This window comes from Brachycentrus maculatus, unplaced genomic scaffold (genome assembly GCF_059751285.1).
Source record: "Brachycentrus maculatus isolate JH-2025_06_01 unplaced genomic scaffold, ASM5975128v1 h1tg001048l, whole genome shotgun sequence".
NCBI lineage: Eukaryota > Metazoa > Arthropoda > Insecta > Trichoptera > Brachycentridae > Brachycentrus > Brachycentrus maculatus.
The window spans coordinates 13376-41361 of record NW_028281756.1 but is presented as its reverse complement, the minus strand read 5'-3'; the positions used below and the strand labels follow the sequence as shown (position 1 = coordinate 41361).

Below are 27986 nucleotides of genomic sequence, written 5' to 3'. Positions count from 1 at the left end.
ATTTCAATAAAGAATACGAAAACCAAGGTCATTTTTTATTTAATAAATTAAATAAAAAGAGTAAGTTCAATAAAAAAAATATATGATATCAAGACCTAGGTATTTTAAGCTCTTGACGATCTTTTTGTTTTCAATGAGCTTCGTCTTGATAATCAATAAAAAATAATCACAAAACCAAAATTTTAAAATAAAACGCTTAACAAATCATGCTCCAAACGTAACCAGAGGCCAAGACGATGATGGGTCTTGCAGCAAAGAACATAGCCATGTACAGTACTGGGTAGCACACCTCCGGTCCGTTGAGGAACTTTAGTCATTCGTTCAGCGCCCGCTTTTCCATCTCGTACGTGTTGGCGTTGATGCTGCCCTCGCTGTCGGAGGACGAGGATCCCTTCTGGACGTTAATCTTGGGTCGGTTCGTGTTCCGGCCAATGCCTTCATCGGAGTCGGATTCGTCCGCGAAACTGATCATCTGAAAAAAATAGTCTTCGATTTATCAACTGCTTTTTTAAATTATTTTTTGACATCTCTTCAAAGATGATGAAGAATATGGAAGTCTGGGCGTTTACGAGGCTGACGACCGTCATGGGCTGGTTTAAGTGATCACTTTACATACGTGTAACATAAACCAGCCTGTGACGGTCGTCAGCCCCGTAAATGCCTAGACTTCCATATTCTTCTGATGAGATGTTACACGTGTTTAAAGTGATCACTTAAACTAGCCTATGACGGTCGTCAGCCCCGTAAATGCCCAAACTTTCATGTTCTTCTTCATCTTTGATGAGATGTCAAAAAATAATATGAAAATAACTACTGTAATTGGAGATAATCCAGATAGAACAAGTATTTGGACACACTGAGATGGTTTAGGGATGTAAATCGAATGAGAGAAGAAAAGACAGTTGAACCAATTTATAAGGCGAATGTGGTTGGTAATAGGAGCAGAGGAAAACCGAGGACAAACTTGGTGCGATCAAGTATTTCACATACTTGAAAGCGGTCAGGCCAGGAGTCGGAATAATCAGCGTGTATGTATGAACGTGGAAGAGGCGAAGATTGTGTGCGAAGACAGATAGTGTGGCGTACTATTCTGTCTGCCAACCCCTGCGGGGAAGCGGCGTGATGGATGGTCACTATTTTTTGTTTAATTTTGAAAACTCTTCGAAATATTATGAATAGGGTATATTTATTTTCAAATACCATGTGATTATTTTCAACCCTAGTAATACATAGAAGAAAAGTGATGATGGAGCAATTATTACTAAAAATAATATATTAGACATGCGATCAAGCAATCTAAACGGAACACGAAACTTGTTCGTATATTGTAGAGGGTAGATAGATATGTCAATATAGTCGGAATTTTAAAGGTATACCCTTTCAAGTGCCTTTTCCAGTTTTCCAGTCTAATCAGGTACCTTTCGAAGGGACTACCTAGTTAACCTTTCTCGTATTGATCATTCAAAAATTACATTTGATCCGAAACGGGGTACTAAAATACCCCAGTTCCTATTTGTATGGAAATCGTACTACGCAGCTCGCGCAGAGTCATAGATGGGACGTCTTTTCGAACGCGCAGCCAAGCGCTGACTGAGCGAGAGGTTGGAAATTGAATTAAACGAAATCGGAATACTGTAATTGTGTCGCTCTCTTCTTGTAGTAATAACACATTTATTAGAGTGAAAGAAATAACATGTCGCTAGCAGACAAAAAATTAACGTGCTGATATATAAGAAAGTAAATCTCGCGGTACCGACTAAGTGTGCTTTTTATCAAAAACAATATTTTGAAACATTTAAAATTAACTAACCATCACGCCGCTTTCCCGTAGGGGTAGGTAGAGAGACTAGAACACCACATCACTCTGTATTTGCAAACATTCTTCGTCTCTTCCATATTCATGCATCTCCTCATACATACCCGCCGATTATTTCGACTCTTGACCTGACCACTTTCAAGTATTGGACATACCTGATTATGATTAACGATTTGAAATGATAAAATAAAAAAATGGGAAAATTTTCTTCATTATTATTTTTTATTTGTTTCTCCAAGTCATAGCTTCGACTCACCACTTGTTTGACGGGCTGGAACCTCTCGGGCCACACTTCGTTCAGCTTGAAGTAGTGAATGTGCTCGTTCGTGAGCGCGAGCACCATCTCGGCGCGCACTTTGTCACCTTCCTCGATGGGCTCCACCAGCACGAAGTCGCCCCGCTTCACCCACACGCTGCGGCGATACTTGGGCGGCATCGACATCAGGAAACGTTCGCCGGTACCAGTCTCAACCTGAGCGGGACAAAAAAACACAAATCAAATAATAAAAAATTCTTGATCGCTTAAGCCAGCCAAATGTCAGGTGGATTGAAGTCTGAGCCCTGGGATTTTTTATTATTAAAAAAAAAAATCTTTAGTAAGCTTATCTAACATTGAATACAAATTTTTATTTACACTTAATTTACATCATATATATATTTACATCTTCTTACAGTAAACAAAACATTTATTTTTAAATTCTTTCAGATACTTTCCATTCTTCATTCATTCTTCTTCTTTCCCATCTTCTTTCATAAAAACGGGAAGAATGATAAAAGCTTAATATCAAGTTGAGACACCTTTAAAATTGACATCTCATCCGCAGCGTGAATAATCCACTGACCGATATAATAAATAATATTAATATCAAACATTACACATAATTTAATTTTCATCGCATTGGCTTTTTTGGCATTACATAACGTCCAAGTGACTCTGAATTCTAGATCTTATGCAGCACTGCTTATTATGCTCCAACTAAATGTGAGTAGGCCTACTCTGCATGATCGAAGCCATTATAATTCATAAAATTCATATAAATGTTTCATGTAATTTTTGAGCGAAAAATTCTAGGCAAAATACTCGAACATTCCCTAAATTTTCCAATGTTGCATTTATGGTATTTATTCAGTTGTGCATGTTTTCGGAATGCCCAGACAACGTACTTTATCCCAGCAAAAGAGGCATATTTTTAACTTAATATTTACCCGCTTAAGGGCAGAAAATGTTGTTTTTGCATTTTGAAAAAAAGGTATTATTTAATTATTTTTTTAAAATGATTAAAGATTGTTTTTTCCCACTTTTTTTGTTTTCTTTAATCATTGTAACATGTCTTACCACAAAGTTAATGCCGAAACAATAAATAAAATATTTTTTTAAATAAACTTAATATTTTTCAAATGGAGAAAAAACCTTCAGGTTTTACCTAAAAAGATCTGTTGCACAGTAAAAAGTTCAATAAGTGGCTTAATATTTATTTTTAATACATTGTGTTATATTTTTAAACTTTAAAAACGTTCTCCTGAAAAATCAAGTTTTTTTTTATTTATGACGTTCTTGAAAGGAGTGAGCAATATGTTATATATGTTTTCAGGTTTAATTAATTTTTATAATAAATCAATTTGAAATGAATTTTGTTTTTTTCTTTGGTGTACCTCTAAAGAATCTTGATTTGGCAGGTGTACCTTGAACAGAAAAAGTTTGCGGAACACTGAGCTTGCTACTACTCGCGCTTTTAGAGCTTTGAAAACGTAATTAATAAACTGTGATTTTTGGCTAAGCCCTTGAACTTCCAAATTGATATCCGTATTTATAACATAAGAGAAAAGAAAAATCCAAGGCGGAAAGGATGCCGAAGTCCCACGCTTTTCTTTCGTTCATTTTTAGCCGGCGAATTTTTTCGAGAAACATTTAATTAAGAGCTACTTATAATAAAGAAGGTCTCATTATAACTATGCAGTGTTTACACAATTTTGATAGGCTTTGAAGTTGAGAAACTGGGGATTTCGACATAATTTAAAATATACATAATCTGATTTCGTTACATTTTTTAATTAAATTATAGTAATTTTGCAAAAAAAATCCCGGAATGAAGTTATTACGCAGCATGTATTTTTTATTATTAAATCAGCCAACCTTTTGAACTAAAAATATTTTGAATTATCAAAGTATGGCGTTAATTTTAAAATACACAATATTCTAAAATAGATGGCAAAACATATAAAAAACTAAATAAGTAAATAGAGAGTAAACCAGGCGATTGCCATGGATCTTCCTCGAAAGACATCTAGAAAATACCAAAAAGTTCATGGATGCTACAGTAAAGAGACGTTGTCGATGAAATAGAAGGATCTACAACCTGAGGACGACAATCTACAAAGACGATAAGTTGAGATGGAGCCTGGAAGAAAAATATATTTTTCTTCCTCAAACCCTTATCTACACCCAATAGTGCATAGGGCACTGCATCATATAAACGCAGTGTAATTTTGATCGTTAACCCATAAAGGAAAAGTGATCAGCTCTGCGCTTCTTGTACCAGTCCAGGGTAAAATTGAATTAATATTAGATTGAAAAATCACTTATATTTATTTTACCCCCCCCCCTGGGAATCAAACCTGGGACCTCCAAGTGCGGATAAGGGTTAGAAGAATATATATATATATATATATATATATATATATATATATATATATATATATATATATATATATATATATATATATATATATATATATTCTTCTAACCCTTATCCGCACTTAATGGTGCATAGGGCACAGCATCATATAAACGCAGTGTTATCTTGATCATTAATGAAGAAAAGGTGATCAGCCCTCCGCTTCAGGTACCAGTCCAGGATAATATTCAATAAATATTAGAGTGAAAAAAACACTTATATTTATTTGACCCCCCCTGGGAATCGAGCCCGGGACCTCCAGTATGGTAGCCGAGCATATATACATATATATATATATATATTATATATATATATATATATATATATATATATATATATATATATATATATATATATATATATATATATATATATATATATATATATATATATATATTTATATATAAATTCACATATAATTGAGAAAGGGAAATGTAGAAAAGCATTCCCAATCGTATTAATGATACTTAACACCCATTTCGAATAGTGCGACCTCAACACCATCATTAATACGATACAAAGGGTATTAGGTACCTTATAAATCCTGCGAACTATAAATTCCCATTTGTAAAACCTCTTTGACAGGAGCATTCGATTGTAATTTCCGTTCAAGCGCCCTTGTTTCGCGCAAAAAGCTCAATCGGCGCCCGACTAGCATTGGATTACTGCTATTATTAGATCCGATATCGCTTTATTCAAAGGGTCCGGATCATAACGATATCTGAGTCGACTTTTACTATTTTACGCTACTTTTTACCTTGACCCGAATGAGAAAGCGAGATGGAAATGCTCATTTAGAGGCAGTGTAATCGGAGAGAAGTGAATCATCTCCAAAAGTGCAGAGCTTCTAAAAGCTTCAGAAAAAAGCTCGTCTAAGAACTTCAGAAATGAGGACATTGATGTGCATAACAGGAAACATGTTTACGGAACGTTCACTACACTAAAGCACTAAAGAACTGTTAAAAATTTTATTAAATTTATAAAAAAGACTATAAATGACATCCACAAAAAAAATAGTTTTGTATCGACATTTCTTGGTGGAACTGCATTTTATATAGGTTGTTTTTTTAGAGGTGTACAAAATAAAATTTCCCGCAATAAATTGATGGTAGCACCCGCCGTGTGGCATGTTGCGCCATCTTGTTGAAACCACAGCGCAATGTTACATCAATGCCATTCAACTGATGTAAAAAGAAGTCTACAACATTTTGAGTGTGTCCAAATACTTGTTCATAAAATCTGGATTATCTCCAATTACAGGAGTTATTTTCATTTTATTTTTTGACATCTCATCAAAGATGATTTAAGAACAAGGTTTCTAAATTGGTTCATATATACAGAACTTCCAAGAATTTGAGTAGTGTGCTTGTCAATAATGGGTAGAATTGGGAATGTTACACGTGTGTAAAGTGATCACTTAAACCAGCCTATGACGGTCGTCAGCCCCGTAAATTCCCAGACTTCCATATTCTTCTTCATCTTTGATGAGATGTCAAAAAATAATATAAAAAGAAGTCAGTAATCATGGTTCTGTAGCGCTCTCCATTGACCGTAACATTCTGGCCGGCATCGTCTTTAAAAAAAATATGGGCCAATGATTCCACCTACCCATAAAGCACACCAAACAGAGACTGTCGATGGATGTTAGGGCGTCTCGGTTTTCTGAGTTTTCTTCACTCCGAATTTGGAAAAACTATATTGAAAATAAAATTGTCAAATTGACAGTCTGTAAAAACCATGTTGCCAGTTCAAAAACCAAACCTAAAAAAAACATCAGCAATGCGTGCGGGGTACATCTAGTTTTAAATAATAATTAATGGAATCTAGATGTTATCCTCATGATATACGGAAATAGAATCTTCGCTCGTAAAATCTCCGAAGCGTCCGACATTTCAAGACGTCCGAATTCATTGTCTTACAGTTTTTACTTTTAGGGAGACGATTCCCAGGGGAATGACGGAAAACGTGCGAGAGAAAAAATATAAAACTGAGAAGAAAAATAGGGGATGGTTGGTAGAACCGAGATTCCCTGATGTATTTAAAATATTTATTTATTTAACGGTTTATTCGTACATTTATAGGTATACTATTAAGTATATTAAAACATTTTGAGTGTGTCCAAATAGTTGTTCACAAATATGGATTGTCTCCAATTATAGGAGTCATTCTTCATATTATTTTTTGACATCACATCAAAGATGAAGAAGAATTTCATCTTCATCATGTTGTAAATAAATTAACTGGTTCAATTATAAGCTAAAATAATGGAAATGAAAACGATATTTTCTCATGTATGTGATTATAATCCAGGATTCGGACCTCACATACTAATATATGAGTTTCTGCTTAGTAAAGGGCTTCTTTATATCTCACCAATAGATGTCTCTTGTGAAGTTGTAGTGATTCAGGAACAAGGTTTCTAAATTGGTTCATATATATATAGAACTTCTAAGAATATGAGTAGTGTCAATAATGGGTAGAATTGGTGAATGTTACACGTGTGTAAAGTGATCACTTAAACCAGCCTCGTCAGCCCCGGTAAATGCCCAGACTTCCATATTCTTCTTCATCTTTGATGAGATGTCAAAAAATAATATGAAATGTACTGGCTTCAATAATTTCATTGATTGCGTTAAATAATATTAATATTTTTAAAGCTATGAATGAAATTAATAATTACATTAAATAGTGGTATTTACTAAGTAAAACTTAAATTTAAGAAAATAACTGCATTACAGATACGAATATGATGACGTAAAATAAAGCTAGTTTGGTAATCCTCTCCCAAAGCAAGAAGCTTCAACGTTCGCGTTTAAAAAATAAATTCGTTTGTTTCTACAATATAATTATTATTTAATGCTGTGAGTACATTAATAAGTACATTAAATAGTGGTATTTACTAAGTAAAACTTAAATTTTAAAAAAATTACTACATTACAGATACGAATATGATGACGTAAACTAAAGCTAGTTTGGTAATCCTCTCCCAAAGCTCGAAGCTTCAAACTTTCGCGTTTAAAAAATAAATTCGTTTGATTATACAATAGGCGTGGGTCGAAATTTGTTCAAGGGGCCGCAATAATGTTGCCCGCAAAGTGAGGGGAGCTTTTCGTGTCGGCAACTTTTTCCACCTTTGATGTTTTTATTAGCATTTACTTACGATTCAAAGCGAGCATTTAAATTTCTTGTTAGTGAATATTTTCCTTTTTTCTCTCTCTTAATTCCTAGATTCGGTCTCTCATCGGAAATAAAATTTATTCTAACAATATGAATAATTTATGAAATTTCTACTACTACTACTACAACTACTACCATCACGCCGTTTCCCCGCAGGGGTAGGCAGAGAGGATGGAACGCCACACTCTTCTGTCCTGACATACACTCCTCGCCTCCATCACATCCATACATCTAGTCATACATGCTCTCCGATTACGCAGACTTTTGACACCGCCAGATTATAGGTTCTGATTGATCTGATCGTGCCAAGTCTTTTTCGGTCGTCCTCGTTCTGTTTTCCCTCTCACATTCGCCACATACATTTTCTCTTTTTTTATGAAATTTCAATTATAATATTTCCGTATAAGTGTTTATTTAAAAAAAAAAGTAAAGCATACACATATTTTTTTTGTATTTAAAAGCATTATAAACTTTGTCGTATGGTAATATAACACTCTCCTTTTCATTCATCGTTCACTTTATGTAATACCACTTAAAACCCTATTTCACGACTTATGGTCAATCATTAGGTCAACTACGATAGTATGGTTATTCCGAAACCAGTAGTTTTGTTTTTAAGTGGTATTACATAAAGTAAACGATGAATGATAAGGAGAGTGTAATACACGTATTTATTTGTTATTGAAAAAACAGCTCACGTTTCTTCTTCTTATCCTTATCCACAACCAATTGTGCATATGGCATTTCATCGTATCGACGCAGCGTTATCTTGGTCGTGAATTCCATGGAGGCAAGGTGACCTGTCTTACGTTTCTTACACCAACCAGTCCAGTGTAATATTAAAGTAATATTATTATTCCTTTTTGTACATATTGACATAAATGATTAAAAATATGGAAGTCTGGGTATTTACGGGGCTTATGACCCGTCATCGTGATCATTTTGCACTCGTGCAATATTCACCATTCTACCCAAGGTTCACAACCACACTACTGTTATTTAAAAAATGTCAGAAACACAAGTGTGGTTGTCAAGCATGGGTAGTGATAACTTTACCAGCCTATGACAGATCATAAACCCTGTAAATACCCAGACTTTCATATTCTTCTTGATTTTTGTTGAGATGTCAAAAAAAATAACTCCCTTTAAAAATAAGTGGAAAAACCCCATCTTTTTTACTAGTATTTGGACACAATCAAAATGCTGTGAATATTATCATACCTGAAAAATCATTTGTATTTTTTTTTCGACGCCCCCCCTTTCCCTTAGCGCGGTAGCTAGACGCCTTCTGTCAGTTTTTGTTTGTTACCTCGTGTATATTATTTAGTACATAGCTTGTGTGTACATATGTACATCTGAAGCAATGTTTGTCACGGATACCAAAGTATTTTTTCACCCTATTTATTTTTGGAGGGCGACTTGTGACACTTCAAATATTGACAGATCCAAATCTCAGAGCCGGAGAACTTAATTGGAAACCCGATACATCCGTGAAAACAAGTAATTTTCTACCCTTCAAAAAATATAACATTAAAGGCTTTTTTTTTTAAATCTGTTCAAATGTTTCCTTGCTGTAATATTTTCTTTATTTATTTCACTTTTTTTTAAATTTCTCAAATACTGAAAATTCTCTTATATATTTTGTTTGTTCGCTAATTTTTTTCTTTACTTTTTGTACAATTTCTCAAATAAATAAAAAAAATCACTCCTGCGCTTCGGGGACCATTTCAATTCAAACCCTTATCCGCACCCCAATGGTGCATATCTTGGTCGTTAACACGCTAAGGAAAGGTGATCAGCCCTCCGCTTCAGGTACCAGTCCAGGGTAATATTTAATAAATATTAATGTGAAAAAATCACTAATATTTATTTGACCCCCCCTGGGAATTATATAAGTTCCCACAGAGGAAATAATCAACAAATGACAACATATCGCTCACTCCTTTCAACAACTTCAAATATCAAAAATCGTAAATATTCAGTTGTGCGTGTTTTCGGAATGCCCAGAAATTGTACTATATCCCAGCAAAAGAGGCAAATTTTTAACTTAATATTTACCCGCTACAGGGCAGAAAGTGTTGTTTTTGGATTTTGATGAAAAGATATTGTTTAATTATTTTTTTTAAATATACTTAATATTTTTCAACTGGAGAAAAAACCTTCAGGTTTTTCTAAAAAGGTCTGTTGCACGGAAAAAAGTTCAATAAGTGGCTAGTAATTTATTTTTAATACATTGTATTATTTTTTTAAACTTTAAAAACGTTCTCCTGAAAAATTAACTAACACTACTACTACTAACATCACGCCGTTTCCCCGCAGGGGTAGGCAGAGAGGATGAAACGCCACACTCTTCTGTCCTGACATACATTCTCGCCTCCTTCACATCCATACATAGTCATACATGCTCTCCGATTACGCACTTTTGACACCGCCAAATTTTAGGTTCTGATTGATCTGATCGTGCTAAGTCTTTTTCGGTCGTCGTCGTTCTGTTTTTTTTTTGAAAAATCATGTCAATCAAGTCCATTTGATCTTTACATAAGTTTGAAAATGCTTTACAAGGCGAAACAGTTGTAACAATTTTTTTAAAAAATTAACATTTTAGTTACTCAAATCAGTCTTTGGTTCAAATATTTAAAGTGTAAAATAATTCCATCTCTAACGTGTAAGAAATAAAAAATATATATTAAAAAAGTTTGAACATGCCCTTCATATTAAAATATGCAGGTCCTATGTAGATACATGATATTAATTTAATTTGAAAAAAGATACCAAAAAGGTCCACCGATCTTAAAAGTATCCAAGATTCTATTACATTCGAGTTTCCGCCTACGAGAAAATGGATATAATGTATTTTTATTCAAAAACTAAGGTCTCTCAATATGTTTCAAATATTATTTTCAGGTGGAAAAAAGCAACGGTCAGCACGTTTCCACTGCGCACATAAGATCATGGATACTTCAATTTTTTACGTTCTGGTAACTATGTTACAGTGATTCCTCGTCTAACGAATGTCCCACGTAACGAACGCTGAACACAATGAAATTTCTATCGTCCATTACGCGACAGGATCAACGATCTCTACAATGACACTCTTGCCAGTTATTTCCGGCAGGTGTTGAAGAAGAGGGAGAAACAGGCAATATTGGAAAGGTTTTTCAAAAAGCCAAGAAGCAAAGGATGGAAGAAGAGCATTTGACCCTGCAAGCCTCGATAGACACTAACCAATCGGAATATAACTAAAAAAATAAATACATAAAACGTGAGTATTTTTGACAGCCTCCGTAGTTTTATAGTTAGCACGCTCGGCTATCGTTCTGGAGGTCCCGAGTTCGATTTCCAGGAGGGGTCAAATAAATATAAGTGATTTTTTCAGTCTAAAATTTATTCAGTATTACCTTGGGTACATTTCTTTGCATGAGATGGTCTGTCAACAAGCCTCGATGCTTCTGTATCAGATCTGGGAATGCGGTGGGACAGCTTTCAATACCTTGGACTGGTACCTGAAGCGGAGAGCTGATCACCGTTCCTTCATATGTCAACGATCAAAATAACACTGTGTTTATATGATGCAGTGCCTTATGCACCATCGGGTGCGGATAAGGGTTTGAAGAAAATGTATTTTTAATGTTGCAGTACTAATATCTTATGCTACAGAAGGATTTTATGAAAATGTGTATTATTATGGGAACGCGTTTCACACAACGAACTTGCTCATGGAACGAATAAAATACGCTATGCGAGGCATCACTGTATCGCACTAAAAGGGTTGAGATATTCAGATTTACAAATGGATATTATTTGCGAGTTTTGAAATAAGTAAAGGATAAAACGGCTACGTGTTTCCTTAAAGTAACACAAGTTTGATAACATAATATATGTTTGGGAAAGAAATATATACTTACTTCAGGATATTATTTTCGCAAAAGTTATTTTCGTAGTCCTCCATAGTGTGACGCAAGTGGGCCCTACATAATTAAAGCGCCTGGTAAAAGTCTTGTCAATGTATAAATCTGATACGCTGACGTCACGGTGACGTAGTCAATTTATTGCGTAGGGGGTATGGTAGAATAATGCGAGAAAAATATTCAAGAGGGTGGAAAAGTAGAATTTCGATTATTTTCTACAGATTTGTTAAAAATTCCCAGGAGGCTTTATAATATTATTTTTCGACATCTCATCAAAGATGAAGAAGAATATGGAAGTCTGGGCATTTACGGGGCTGACGACCGTCATAGGCTGGTTTAAGTGATCACTTTACACACGTGTCTTCTTCTGACCCTTATCCGCACCCAATGGTGCATAGGGCACTGCATTGTATTGACGCAGTGTTATCTTGATCGTTAATTATATGAAGGCAAGGTGATCACTCCTGCGCTTCAGGGACCAGTCCAGGGTAATATTTTATAAATATTAGAGTGTAAAATCACTAATATTCATTTTACACACGTGTAACATTCACCAATTCTACCCAATATTGACATTTGACATATTAACATAGATATTGAAAGTATGGAAGTCCGGTTTTACAGAGTTTCAAACTTTTCATAAGATGGTTTAAATGATAACTTTATATTTGTATATAACATTCACCATTTTCCTTTTTTACATTATTTTTTACATCTCAATATAGATGAAAAAGAGTGTAGAAGTGTGGGCATTTACAGGGCTTACGACCGTCATGTGATCACTTTACACGCGTGTAACATTACAAATTCTATACATAATTAAGAACTACCCTACTGATTTTTTTTAAACTTCTAGATATATCATTAACCTCATGACACAGAACACACGAGTTCAAAAGAGCCATCTATGTTGGATTAAGAAAGCTTTTATTCAGGGGATACCCTTTTATTTAGATGCATGCAAAATGCGAACCCCGGATATAATTTTTACATACTGGGAAACGCCTGAAAACATGGATGTGGACACGCTCAAAATGTTGTGAATAAAAATAAAGAAATAAGAGAGATCCGAGCGAGGAAGAAGAAATTGTTTCGATTCAAGATAGAAGTCTCAGAATGACCATTATTTATTGGACGTATTTAGTATGCCTACCCGAGAGGCCATTAATTTATTCGTTGAGTTGTTAATCCCCCAATAGAGATCGCTATACGAGTTAACGATTTATGACTAGTACCATAGAACGGGGCTACTTGAACTTTGATGTGTTACTTGAGCCCAGTACAAAAAAAAATATCTGTATTTGGTCTACAATAATGAACGTACAAGTGTCACCTGTCTGGGAAACAATGAATCATGTCGATACGTTTATTATTGTAAACCAAATACAGATCTAAATATTTTTTTTTGCACTGGGCTCAAGTAACATATCAAAGTTCAAGTAGCCCCGTTCTACTGTACCTACTTTTAAAGCAATTACCTTTTTTTTTACCTATTCATTCCTATAAACCACAGGGTATTCTAACAAGGACTTATCCTTCAAAACTTCTTGAAAGCTTTGCTAATCCGCGCCAACCACACACTTCAACTAAACTAACCATCATGCCGCCTCCCCGCAGGGGTAGGCAGAGAGAATAGAATTCCACACCACTTCGTCTTTGCAAACATTCATGCGTGTCCTCATTCATACTCGCCGATTATTCCGACTCCCGATCTGACCATTGCAATGCATTGTCAAGTATTCGAATTACTTGATCATGCCAAGTTTTCCTCGGTTTTCCTCTGCTCTTTTTTTAAACAACATTCGCCTCATAAATTTGGTTTACCGTTCTATCCTCACTCTCAGTGTCTCAACTTGAGATGAAACGTATTTCCTTCTTAATTTCGCCCCACCTTCTGATATTGCAAACAATCTTCGCCTTTTCCACATTCGTGCATCTCCTCATACATACACGCCGATTATTCCGACTCGTGACCCTACCACATTTAATATTTAAAATACTTAATAATGCCATGTTTTCCTCGGGGTTACTCTGCTTCTATTACCAACCACATTCGCCTCGTGAATTTGTTTAACTGTTCTTTCTACACTCACATGCCTTAACCATCTCAACACATCTTTCTTCATTTTATCTATAATGCTTATTTCAGCCTTATATTCATTACTTTTATCACCATCCGATCACGTCTAACATGCATCGTTTTGCCGTACATTACTCTGATAGATCGTATTTTTATATTAAACCCATCTCTCGTACTGAAAATCAGATACCTATTACAGTATCACTTTATTATCCTGGTGCCTATGTTAAAACCAAAACTTCGAGTAAATAATGTTGAAAATAAATTCTAATTTATTTATATGTTTTTCACCACGGTCACCCTATGGGAGTCGGAAAGATTATATGCCAATGTCTATATCTGCCAATTTATTACTTACTTATAACCCTTATCCGCACCTAATGGTGCATAGGGTACTGCATCGAATTGACGCAGTGTTACCTTGATCATTACTTGCATGAAGGCAAGGTGATCACTCTTGCGCTTCAGAAACCAGTCCAGGGTAATATTAAATAAATATTACAGTGTAAAATCACCAATATTTATTTTCACCCCCCCTGGGAATCGAACCCGGGACCTCCAGCACGGCAGCTAAACACGCTGACCATTACAACACGGAGGCGGAGGCCAATTTATAACACAGTTTTAAAACAACTGTGATTTGTGCAAAAGCTTGCAAAATAACGTATCAACGCAAAGAATAACGTATCGCTGTATCATGCATTTATTATGAGTTTAATGGAATAAATTACAAATTCTCGTATTTCGCGATGTGTTTCTCGCACTTTGAAATGAAACGAATAAAAAGTATTCAGAAATGACCGCAGACAATGAAATATGGTATGCATTCAATGGAATAATATTTTTTCTGTTGTATAGGTATCTCGGAAGATGACCAAAACATCATGGGTCGTAAGGAAGTCCAACGAAAAGGTGTTGCAGGACGTAAAAGAAAGAAGAGAGCTTATAAATCATATTTTGAAGAGCACCAATTAGACATAGCACCTTTCTTAGCAACATCTTCGAAGGAAGAATCTTGGGAAAACGAACAAGAGGCCGCCCAAGAACTAAATACTTCCAGGATTTGAAGCGGCTCATGGACGTCTCCTCCTATTCGCAGCTCAAGATGGCGACTGACAGAGACAAGTGGCTGACACAACAAGGCGCTGCCTTTAGAAGATGATGATGAGGTATCTCGAAGGGAATGTTCTTTATAAAATTATATTTGAATAATATATTTTAATTAAATTAAACACTTGAATAATCCACTGAATTGAGTTTTATTATATTTACGACTAGTTTCGAAAACGACAATTGTTTTCATCTTCACGTACAAATTAAAACTAACGAATAAAAATATATTTAGGTGTATATATAGGTTAATAAGAATAGTTAGGGGGGTTAAGGAACAACATTTTTTGTAAAAGGAAACATTGATAATAATGGTGACGTATTTTTAAATAGTATATTATTAATTATTGTTTTATCTGAATTTAAATTTTTATGTTTAATATGAATAATATATAATATAATAGTATAATTTATATTTGAAGCATTAACTTTGTAATTTTCCAAATTATAATTAAAATGTATTTTTGTTTTAAAATCAATATAAATATTTTATTATAACTTAATTATAATGTCTACCGGTTTCGAAGTTACCTGCTTCTTTATCAAGTTTTTTTATATGTAAATTATGTTGAAATATAATAAAAAATAATAAAACCCCCAATGGTGCATAGGGCACTGCTTCATATGAACACAGTGTTATCTTGATCGTTTACACACGAAGGAAAGGTGATCAGCCCTCCGCTTCAGGTACCAGTCCAGGGTAATATTGAATAAATATTACAGTTAAAAAATCACTTATATTTATTTGACCCCCCTGGGAATCGAACCCGGGACCTCCAGAACGGTAGCCGAGCGTGCTGACCATTACACTACAGAGGCAGACAGATGTTAAAATAGATTTAAAAAATAATATTAATAAAAAGTATGTAAAAAGAACGCTACCAACAAGATGCATGGGGTCGCTTGGTGGGTCTGTGCAAAAAAGAGTTAATTATCTTCTGATTTTATAATTTGATGTATTATACACATCGCTCAAATAATACATATGTCCAGATTTGATGAAAAAATCAATATTAAAAAAAAGAGTTGCACACATATCGCTCACTCCTTTCAACAACGTCAAATATGAAAAAACTTGATTTTTCAGGAGATCGTTTTAAATCTTTAAAAATATAATACAATGTACTAAAAATAAATATCAAGCCACTTATTGAACTTTTTACTGTGCAACAGATCTTTTTAGGTAAAACCTGAATGTTTTTTCTCCATTTGAAAAATATTTAGTATATATAAAAATATAATTAATACCCTTTCTTAAAAATGCAAAAACAACACTTTCCGTCCTGTAGCGCGTAAATATTAAGTTAAAAATATGCCGCTTTTGCTGGGATATAGTACATTTTCTGGGTATTCCGAAAACATGCACAACTGAAAATTTACGTTTTTTTATATATGACGTTCTTGAAAGGAGTGAGCGATATCAGTCTGGCTAAAAACCATTATAAATTATACCTTAATCCTTAATGGGAAAGTAAAAAGAAATAAATGTACGTATTTTATCATTTTTTGTCATGAGCTGGGCAAGACCACAAAAAAGGTTATTGACTTTCACTGAAACGAAAACTGCGTATTAAAATGTACAAGTTTTACGATTTTTCTAACACTGTGTTAGAGGAGGTTGGATCGATGTCCTGTCCACAACTGAAAATTGATGATTTTTTATATATGACGTTGTTGAAAGGAGTGAGCGATATACGTTTGTATACGTACAAAAGTATAAGGAATAAATTAAAGAAAGAATTGAATTCACTCGGGAATTAATTGTATTTTATAAGGAATGATTTCATAAATTTAACTGGGTTATTAATTCTACATTAAGGAGTACGTGGTCGAGCGAAAATAAGATTTTAGATTGGAAATTTAATTGAGTGGAAGCAATTAGCAGAGATAATTAGATACACACACTTATAAATAATATAAATTTAATATGGGAAAGTATATCTTCTTCTTCTTTTTCTTGGTGTAGGCCTTGTGGCCTGTTTTTAAGAGGGATTAGCCTCCTGCGATATCGATTCCGATTTGAAACCGGTAGACATAAAAATCTCGGTGAGTGGTTATATACTATTATTACTAACATTTTTGTAAAAAAAAAAAAAAAATAATAATAATAAAACCCTTATCCGCACCCCAATGGTGCATAGGGCACTGCATCATATAAACGCAGTGTTATCTTGATCGTTTAAGCATGAAGGAAAGGTGATCAGCCCTCCGCTTCAGGTACCAGTCCAGGGTAATATTGAATAAATACAACAGTGAAAAAATCACTTATATTTATTTTACCCCCCTTGGGAATCGAACCCGGGACCTACAGAACGGTAGCAGAGCGTGCTGACCATTACACTACGGAGGCGGACATAAATAAGGTAAAAAAATAAATGAGGTAAAAACATGTTTGTATATATATTAAATTAAAAGAGGGTCCCGAATAATATTTGAGATAAACAACGTAATAATGTCGGAATGCGTATATTTTTGCATTAAAACTGTATAAATTTGGATGTTTCAAAGAAGATTAGCGGAATAAATTAGCCCCGAATGCTTTGGTGGATTAGGAGAGTATATGCAAGGCGTCGTCGTTCACGCACTTCTGATAATTATTCATACATTATATGGTATTTTCATACATCTTATTAGATAAACTTTGTAAAGAGGAGAAATTCCTGGCGCATTTGAATTCCGAAACGACGAAATTTCAACCCCCTTCTGGCCGGATTTTTGTTGTTGTTGTCCTAGAAAAATTAATTTTTATCAAAGATGAATATTGGTGATATTGTTTCGATTTATCAATATCAAATACAAATGACACGTATTGAAATGAGATGAAAAATTAATTAATTTTATTTTTATTGAAATTATGTACATTCTTCTCTTCTTCAAACCCTTTCAGCACTCCAATGGTACAAAGGGCGCTACATTATATAAACACAGTATAATCTTGATCGTAAAAAACATGAAGGAAAGGTGATCAGCCCTCAGCTTCAGGTACCAGTCCAGGGAAATATTGAATAAATATTACAGTGAAAAAAATCAGTTATATTTATCTGACCCCCCCCCCCCCATGGGGATCGAGCGTGCTGACCACTATGGAGGCGGCAAAGATACAAGCAAAAACGTATTCATAAAAATATAAATACTTATACATATTTTATTTATTGTTTTGGCATTAACTTTGTGGTAAGACATATTACAATGATTAAGGAAACACTAGTAGTCTTAAATAAAATTCAAGTGGTATAAAACAAGTGTTTCTTTAATCATTAAATATACATGTATGCAAATTTAATTAGTGTGGCTGTCTATCACAAGTAGATTGGATAATGTAACACGTGTATAAAGTGATCACTTAACCAGTCAATGACAGATAATTTTTATTTATTTATTTCATAGATACATACATTTTTTTTACTATATGTATTACAGCTCTTTAGGCATGGCCTGTGTTGAGCCGAAATACTTACATGTTAATAATACTTTATTTTTTATTTTATTTTTTTATTTTTTTATTTTTTTAATTATTAGATTATATACATTACATACAATAGATACAATACCAATTTACAGTATAAAGGTTTTACAATAAAATAATTACACCCGGACTTTAATTAATTCACTTTCTACCTTGTCCCTTCCAACGTAAAGCAACCATCGACGGACACTGTTCTTGAAGACATGATCACTACTGGAATTCTTAATGGTTACGGGCAGCAAATTAAATATCTTCGGCGCAAGGAATGAAAAGTTTTTTTGCCTATAATACAAGCCTTGTGAATGCCCAGAACCCCTTATTCTTCGTCATCTATGTTGAGATATTCTATGTCAAAATATTCCAAATTATATGATCCTAACAAGAAAATGCCTTTTCCTCACATTTTCATTCTTGTTAACATCTCTGATATATGCAAATTCTATTCATGGCGTTCTTTGACGTATTTACGAAATAATTTAAAGCTCCTGCGAAATTTTCATTTCGACAGATACGAGGTACTGCCTGATAGCCATAACAGTAGGGACATAATAGTAGGAAAATGGGTCGTTTTATGGACGTGAGTTGTACGTAGGTCGATAGCCATAAAGTCTAGGCTGAGAAGAAACCCGTAAAAAGACGTTTTTCCTAGACGGAATTGAATAAAGCGACCGTCCGAAATGGGTAACACTTTCAAGGGTAATTTGAACACTGAAAACTTTTTTGTTGTTACTGAAAACCTGAAATATTCACGGCTACCTTAAAAACAAAAAAAAAGTATCAAGATTTTCTTTATTTGCTATCTGTAACAAAGATGAAGAATAATTTGTATATAAGAGGGGTTTCGACCAATAATATATGGTTTTAGTGATTACTTTATACGCGTCTAACATTCACCATTCTACCCATGATTGACAAACATTTCAGGAGTTATTTTTATGCTTTAATTGCAAACTTTTTACGCATGCAAGGGCTTTTCAATTGAATTCAATTTAATTTCAATTTCTCTTGCGCAAGCATATCTTGGACACCATCTATTGTCGAATTTATAATGTTTATTTTATTTCCAGAGACCTTCATGACATCTGTATAAGATTCTTACCGAATCACATAATTTACATATTGTAAATTCTCTTCATCTTAGTAGAGATATCAATAAAAAAATCTAAAAAGGACTCCCAAGTAGATCTAAGCCCAGAATTTTTGAACGAAGATTTGGATACAATCAAAATTTTTCATTTTAAGTCAACTAAGTACTTAAATAAATAAAATATATTTTGGATTCAGTTATACATATAGTATGTTAACCCAAATATTTGAGAATGTATTCCCAAAGAATAAAATTAAACAAGAATATTGAATTACTTACTTTTTTTCTTGTACAAAGATAATCAAGTCAGATTTATATTATCCACTGACACTTCGTGATGGAATTGCATTTTTAATTTATTATTAGATTAAAACCAATATTTTTAGCTTTTCCACTTTTTTTTTATTTGACCAGCGACCGGGTTTCGTCGTTACCGACATCATCAGACTGGTGATGTCGGTAACGACGAAACCCGGTCGCTGGTCAAATAAAAAAAAGTGGAAAAGCTAAAAATATTGGTTTTAATCTAATAATAAATTAAAAATCAAGTCAGATTTAAATAAAAATATAATTTAAAAATATGTCTTCTAGCAACAATATTTTATAAATACGCAATATGTACATAAATGTATTTATACATAGTACAATGTATATTTGCGGGCTAATTGCTCAGAAGCAAAATCTTCCGACCAACCAAATGCAGACTAGCGATACTGGTCTATGTTTGAACATCATACGGCTATATATAGCTGACCACTAAAGTGAGCAATAATATTTGGTCTACGAGTAGCATTATTATTTCATTTAAACGATCTCAATTGTGTCTCGAGTTATTGTCCAAAAAATGTAAAACGAACGCTATAATTAAACGTTCCAATTCGCCGGAGGCTCAGTGGGTGTCTGCCATAACAGCCCCCCATTCGAATCCCCGCTGTGGCCACGCACGATACGTACAATGTAAACCGGAAAATAAAACCGGATTTCAATGACTCCCTGAACACAATGTATTCAAACATGACACATGTAAAACCCCTTATCATTGTTTAATTATTCTTTAAATACCCTTCCCAAAGGGGATGTGACGTGCATACCTGTTTTATTTCGAAATGGCGCGGTGCCGATTAAAAACACCGTATCCGCGAAAATTTGAGTAGTCCACTTGCAAACCACGTTATGTTAAAAAATTACGTTTTTTAGAAAATGATTTTACTTTAATCGGTAGAAAATTAAAAATACAAACGTCCATATTTAACATAATCTGCCAAAACTCGTTAGGTAGGATTAAAATGAAATATTAAAATATTATTTATTGATTCGGCATTAACTTTGTGGAATGACATAGTAGTTTTAATTTGTACCAGAAGATGAAAACAATTGTCGTTTTCGAAACTAGTCGTAAATAAAAATAAAACTCAATTAAGTGGATTATTCGAGTGTTTAATTTGTATTAGAATATTAAAATCACTAGTTATGTTATGTTATGGGTGGGGGGTGAACGGAGCATGACAATTTTTTTCCGTATATGCAATGTATATGTATATGTATGTATATGTGTATATGTATGTATACATATGTATGTATGTGTGTATTTATGTATATGTATATGTATGTATGTATGTATGTATGTATATTTATAAATGTATTCTTATTTTAATCTTCTTACCAAGAAAAAAATCCTTTAACCACCCTCATTAATTCCTCTCCTTTCCTTCTCCTTCCTGCAAAATCTATTTTTTTATACCATACCCTTTTTTATCTCTGAATGTTTTTAATAGTTATTATAACATAAATGTGGAATTGTTTAATTGGCTTTATTTTTATTAATGTAACTATTTTCGTTAATGTAATGTTTATTATTGTTAATGTAATTATAATTTATTATATACTTTTTTTAAATGTAAAGCTGTACGATTCCCGAACAAATAAAAAAAAATACGCTTGCAAAACTCGCTATGCCAATCGACAGTTAACTTTCTAAAATCTCTTAATGTTCTTACAATATCAATGTTTTCGTAAAAAATAAAAAAGTAAAAATTACTTATCACAAAGTAAATACGGACATCTTTGTACGAGGGTCAGTAAAAAGCAAAGACAAAAACATGCAAAACATTTTACAACGTGGACGTTTTACAAACCAAATTGGATGCCTTAATAATCAAATTGGACGTTTAACAATTCAAAATGGGCGTTTCATAAAACAAATTGCACGTCAAATTGTACTTCATAAAAAATTCAAACCTGTATACTAGTGGAGAGAAATTTCAGATATTTCGATTCAATGCTATCTTTAAGTGAGCCAAAGCTGTTTGCGTTTGAAAATAGGAATCACGTTGTGGCAAAGTGGGTATTGAACCTGGATGAAGTCCACGACTATAGTACAAAATAAGAAAGGCAAAATAAAAGGCGTTCGGGGATCCGAAATAAATTATCTGAAAAAATACTTTATGGAAAGACGTAGTGTTTAGAAATATTTTCTTATTTTATTTTTACCTTATATTTTTTATAATTTCTCATTTGTTTATTTTAAATATGCTTCTTAAACCTATTTATTATACCTGTTATTAGTTTTTATATTTTTCCATGTATTAGTTTTGGTTATTTAAAAAAAATCTTTTTTGTAACTTTATTATTTGTGTTCCAGTCTTGTTAACCTTAATCCCATGTCCCAAAATGAAAAATGGTAATTACCCATCGGAAATATTATATTTTGAATTATGTATGTAACATGTTTTAAAAATAAATAAAAATACATCAAATAAATTATTTTTTGGTATTTTTTTGGCTATTTATGTCGTGCATTTGTTCCATATCGAAAAACATACAAGCATAATGTATTAACGTATTTGAACGTCCCTCATTTGGAAAATTACCCCTTGTCTGGCAGTCGTTCTACCCTTAAACCATTTTCGCGACGTTTACAAAGCCTACTGCAATACGCGCGCATCCGAATTTCCCGAGCATAATTGCTTTAATAATCCAATATGTGGAGAAAATGTAACACATAAATTTGCCTAACAATTTGGCTTTTTAGCCCGCGGTGTTATGAGGGTGCATTTTTCCCAATACACCCCTTGCAGAACAATGTAAACGGCATAGGAATAGAAAATAATTTAACCGGTATTCGAAAAAAATTAAAGCGGTACACCAAGCTGTTTATATCATAGCCACCATGTATGAACATGGGGATTCTTACATATCGTAGTCATACAGGAGAAAGTGACCAAGTGCATTGTTTAACAAAAACGTGATCATTGACTATTTGCTATCTTACTAGCCTAATATTGCCCTGAAAAAATCCCAAAGGATTTTAAACTTGGAAGTATAATATAATATATTGACTTAGTAAAAATGACTAACTGCATTGATGTTTATTTTCTTGCCGAGCAAAAGTGACATAAATGGCCCTCCTGAACATTTTACATTTTGGTAGTTGGTCACTTTCTCCTGTACGACTACGATATAAGCAGTCGAAATAAGTATAAATCTATTTTGTATATTAAAAGGATTGTTTACTTTGTGGTATGGTAATGTAACAAACACTCTTCTAATCATTCGTAGTTCACTTTGTGAAATACTTGTGGTATTACACAAAGTGAAAAATGAATGATAAGGAAAGTGTTATATTACCAAACTACAAGTACATGTTTTTTAAATAAAAAAATGGATATCCACTACACTATTCGAGCGACAAGACATCTTTTTTATTAATGGATTCGGCAGTCACTTTGTGGTACAATGTATCCATTTTAAATTTAAGTTTTACTTATTGAATATCACTATTCACTAGTGGTATTTACTAAGTAAAACTTAAATTAAAAATGACATCCATTGTGATACGTGTCTCGATGCTTTCCGAATCATTTTCAAACACCGTATGTTTAAAAATGATGCGGAATGCATCGAAACACATGTCACAAAATACATTTTAAGAAATAATGGTATTTACCCAGTAAAACTTAAATAAAAAAAATGGATGGATATTACCATAAAGTGTGACTGTCGAATAAATTTATTAAATGAATTATTTTTTAAATATTGTAATTTAGCACCAAACTAAAGATGTTGAAAGTTTAAAGTGGCCAGTATAAGTCATCAAATATGAAAGTGCGTCATTTTTAAGACCAGCAATAAATTTGAGACGGCATTTCTTTATAACATTCTCAGTCTTAAAGTATGGACTCTTAAAAATATGTCTTTAAAAATAAATTTCCAAATTTTCAATATTAACAAAGTTATAGCGATTTGAATAGGGCTGAACCGACAGGTCGCACTTAGTTGTCGAAATTACACTAGAAAGTTTAAAAGCGTTTTTTTCTACAACCTAACTGATATAAATTTGAAATAAAAAATAGAGGGTTGAATTCATATTTTTCAGACTGTCGCCATCTTTATGCTCTTAGAAAGCTGCCATTAAGATATTCATTATTGACCATGAAAAATAGTTTTAATTCTATTTGAGAAGAGAACATTTAAATCAAGGGTGGCCAACCAGCCGCCCGCGGAGCAAATCATAGTATACACAAAACCACCAAAAGAACATTCCATCGTGCGTTGTTTGTATCATATCCCATATATGGGAGTATTTCACTTTCCTGGCAATATCAAGACCCATAATGGCGTCAAGTAGTAAAGACGTTGGACTAAAGAAGAGAAGAGTAACAGAAGACAGATGGACTTTAAACAATTTTTTCGTGGAATTTAACACAAAGCCGATTGGCCTGATATGCAATGATTCTGTTTCTATCTTGAAGATGTATAACGTTAAACGACATTACGAGGCTAAACATGCAAATAGGTTTGAAAAAACCCGAATAAATATATATATATATATGTATATATATATATATATATATATATATATATATATATATATATATATATATATATATATATATATATATATATATATATATATATATATATATATATATATATATATATATATATATATATATATATATATATATATATATATATATATATATATATATATATATATATATATATATATATATATATATATATATATATATATATATATATATATATATATATATATATATATATATATATATATATATATATATATATATATATATATATATATATATATATATATATATATATATATATATATATATATATATATATATATATATATATAATTTCCTGGCAATATCAAGACCCATAATGGCGTCAAGTAGTAAAGACGTTGGACTAAAGAAGAGAAGAGTAACAGAAGACAGATGGACTTTAAACAATTTTTTCGTGGAATTTAACACAAAGCCGATTGGCCTGATATGCAATGATTCTGTTTCTATCTTGAAGATGTATAACGTTAAACGACATTACGAGGCTAAACATGCAAATAGGTTTGAAAAAACCCGAATAAATATATATATATATATGTATATATATATATATATATATATATATATATATATATATATATATATATATATATATATATATATATATATATATATATATATATATATATATATATATATATATATATATATATATATATATATATATATATATATATATATATATATATATATATATATATATATATATATATATATATATATATATATATATATATATATATATATATATATATATATATATATATATATATATATATATATATATATATATATATATATATATATATATATATATATATATATATATATATATATATATATATATATATATATATATATATATATATATATATATATATATATATATATATATATATATATATTATAAATTATTTAATCCACTTTATTTTATATACTGTATATACCATTTGAAACTTAGAGCCATGCACCCTTCACAAAAAATTTAAAACAAAGATCAAGAAATAAATTTGCATCACGTTAACGTAATGCAATTAATTTTAATGATAATATATGACTATATGTAATTGATGACATCGCGCGTAATGTAAATTAGTGAGGGGAAAATTTATTGTGTAACAGAAACTCCTATATTAAATTCCTCGAAAAATAATTAATAAATAAGGGTGAATGAGGGTGAAACCGACACAACAGTCCTTATCAAGGGGGGAGGTAGGATAGTATGTGACAACACGGAGGTAAGAGGTCAAAATAAAATATGGAATAAAGGCCAAATAAAGGAATGGGTAAACGATCAAGAGTAAATTCAAATGAAAATTGTAAAATAATTTGTATTCTTAATTTTCTCTGTCTTTTTTGTGTGTATATTAGGTTAAAATGGATAAAAACAATAAAAAATGTATGTAAAAAGAACTCCACCAACAATACACACAAGGTGGCTTGGTGGGTCTCTGCAAAACATTTTTTAAATACGTTTTAAAGTGTTCTTTAAATAAATGTATACTATTTATGTGAATATTTAAAAAAAAACACTCTCCTTATCATTCATCGTTCACTTTGTGTAATACCACTTTTAATCGTGACTAGCGGTTTCGGAATAAGCATTCCATCATCAGATCATTAAATTAAATTATTACAGTTTGACATTTGTACAAAAATAAAATTTTGAAAGAACCCTTCTAAAAATAAGATAACTCTTACAGGAATATTAATAGAGAGCTTAGGGAGTAGTTCACGACAGGCAATTGAATTATAAGCTATTTTAACCCTTCCTTTACGGTGCTAAAAACTCCCGCGTGCATCGGTGATATATATTTTGAACACCATATGAAAATCCAGTTCAAAAACGGGAAAAATGTGAATATTCCTAAATGTTGCTTTTATTGACCAAAGTTGAAGTTTAAATTTAACAATTTTACAATTTCAGCTCTGATAATTATCTGAAAACGAGAAAAAAGACATCGTAAATAGTCGCAATAGCTATCGTAGCGACACGACCGTTGCATACGACGGTCTGCGCACTACTACACTTGCAACGACATGCGCGTATACACAAAGCAACGGCACGCGCTCAAACGATGAGAAATGTTTGTGTATTGGTCATTTTATTCCCGATTTTATCACAAATTATTATTTCCGTCGCTGCAAATGAATAACTTTATATTATAATCCTTTCATGTAATACATGATTACGGTATATTACGGAGGAATACAAATATTCTGAGACCGTATCTATTATATTTTTATTATAAGTCGAGTTGTAGTACATACATACCACCGGGAGGGTATGGTTAAGTAGAAATATAAAAGCCTTTGTGCCTTATAATACTTTGCGGTATGGAAATAAAATATTACCATACCACAAAGTTATCAATGCTTTTAATATACCATATGCAGTATCGAACAGATTAATTGAAACAAAACTTTTTTTCGTATTTTCAACACCCTCTAAAAAATGTTTTGGGGGTGTTTCTCGTATTATGGACCAGGGCTGCTTTTTTCAGTGACTGAGATGATGAATAGCGAGAAGTCTCACCCAATTCTACTGGAAAAGATACTACTAGAGATACAAAAACGAAGGTCAAATGGTAATGGAATATTTCAGGAGGATTAAACTCCCTGCCACAAATCCAAAAAACATATGAAATTTTTTACACAAAAACAATGAACTGCGTTGGACTGGTCAAGAATTTTGCCAGACATAAACCTAATTGAAAATCTATCGGCAATCTGTAAGAATCGGCTCTCTAAAACTGATTGCACATCGGTGGAAAAGCTCATTTTGTCCATAATGCAGGTATGGTTTCGAGACAAAAAAATGGCATCCACGTGCCAAAACCTTATAGAATAGATGCCAAGACTAAAATCTTTGATTGAGCCTAAATGAGATCATATTAAATATAAATTTGTGATATAACTAATAAACAAAAGATTTTTACATTTTTTTACGAAAATAATACAAAAAAAATTGTTTCAATTAATCTGTTCGATACTGTATATGGTATAGTATGTGACAGTTTGACTCACCTCGTGCAGGTTGTTCCCCTTGCTAGCGAGCACGCGCACCACAGATTGGTTGGCTTCAGGCAGCTTCAGATCCCTCAGCATGATTTCGTCCAAAACGTGCTTCATCTTAGTAGCCCTCGACATGCTTCAAACTGAAACAAAAAAATACAAAAATGTACGTATGTCATGGGCTGGTTTGAGTGATCACTTAACACATGCGCAACATTCACCATTCTTCCCATCATTGTGACAACCAAAAGTCTGGCTATTTGCAGGGCGTAGGACCTGTCATGGGTTGTGTTCACTTTATACGCGAGTAACATTCAACATTCTAGGTATGATAGATAACCGCATTACGGAATTATATTTATACTTGAAATGATTCTTCAATGCGCTTCTTTTTCACCGACATCTGTGGTTGAAATAAGTAAGTTTTTTCTAGGAGAAACCTTCAAGAAATGCATACATACATAAAACTAAAGAATACTTAGCATGATCGTGTATTTTAAATACTTGAAAGTGGTCTGGTCAGGAGTCGGAATAAGACAATTATAACCTGGAGTTGACGGGTATGTATGAGGAGATGCATGGATGTTTAAGAGGTGAATATAATTTGAAAAGACAGATTGGTGTGGCGTTCCATTCTCTCTGCCTACCCCTACGGAGAAACGGCGTGACGCTTAGTTAGTTTGTATATATAATACAAATAAATATATGTTTAAACGAGGAAGTATGTACAAGTCAAAAGTATCAAAAATCATATTTCATATCGCTCACTCAAAAACAACGT

General features: G+C 32.6%; 1 protein-coding gene across 1 annotated transcript; it reads right to left on the bottom strand.

Annotated features, from left to right (window-relative positions):
- LOC148299618 (putative RNA-binding protein EIF1AD) lies at positions 1-27352 on the bottom strand. Its single transcript, XM_088275883.1, has 3 exons — positions 27218-27352; positions 2073-2288; positions 1-472 (listed from the first exon to the last, which is right to left on the bottom strand). The coding sequence occupies exons 1-3, from the start codon at positions 27338-27340 to the stop codon at positions 314-316; spliced, it is 498 nt and encodes a 165-aa protein (XP_088132009.1). The 5' UTR covers positions 27341-27352; the 3' UTR covers positions 1-313.
- Between the last annotated feature and the right edge of the window lie 634 nt (positions 27353-27986).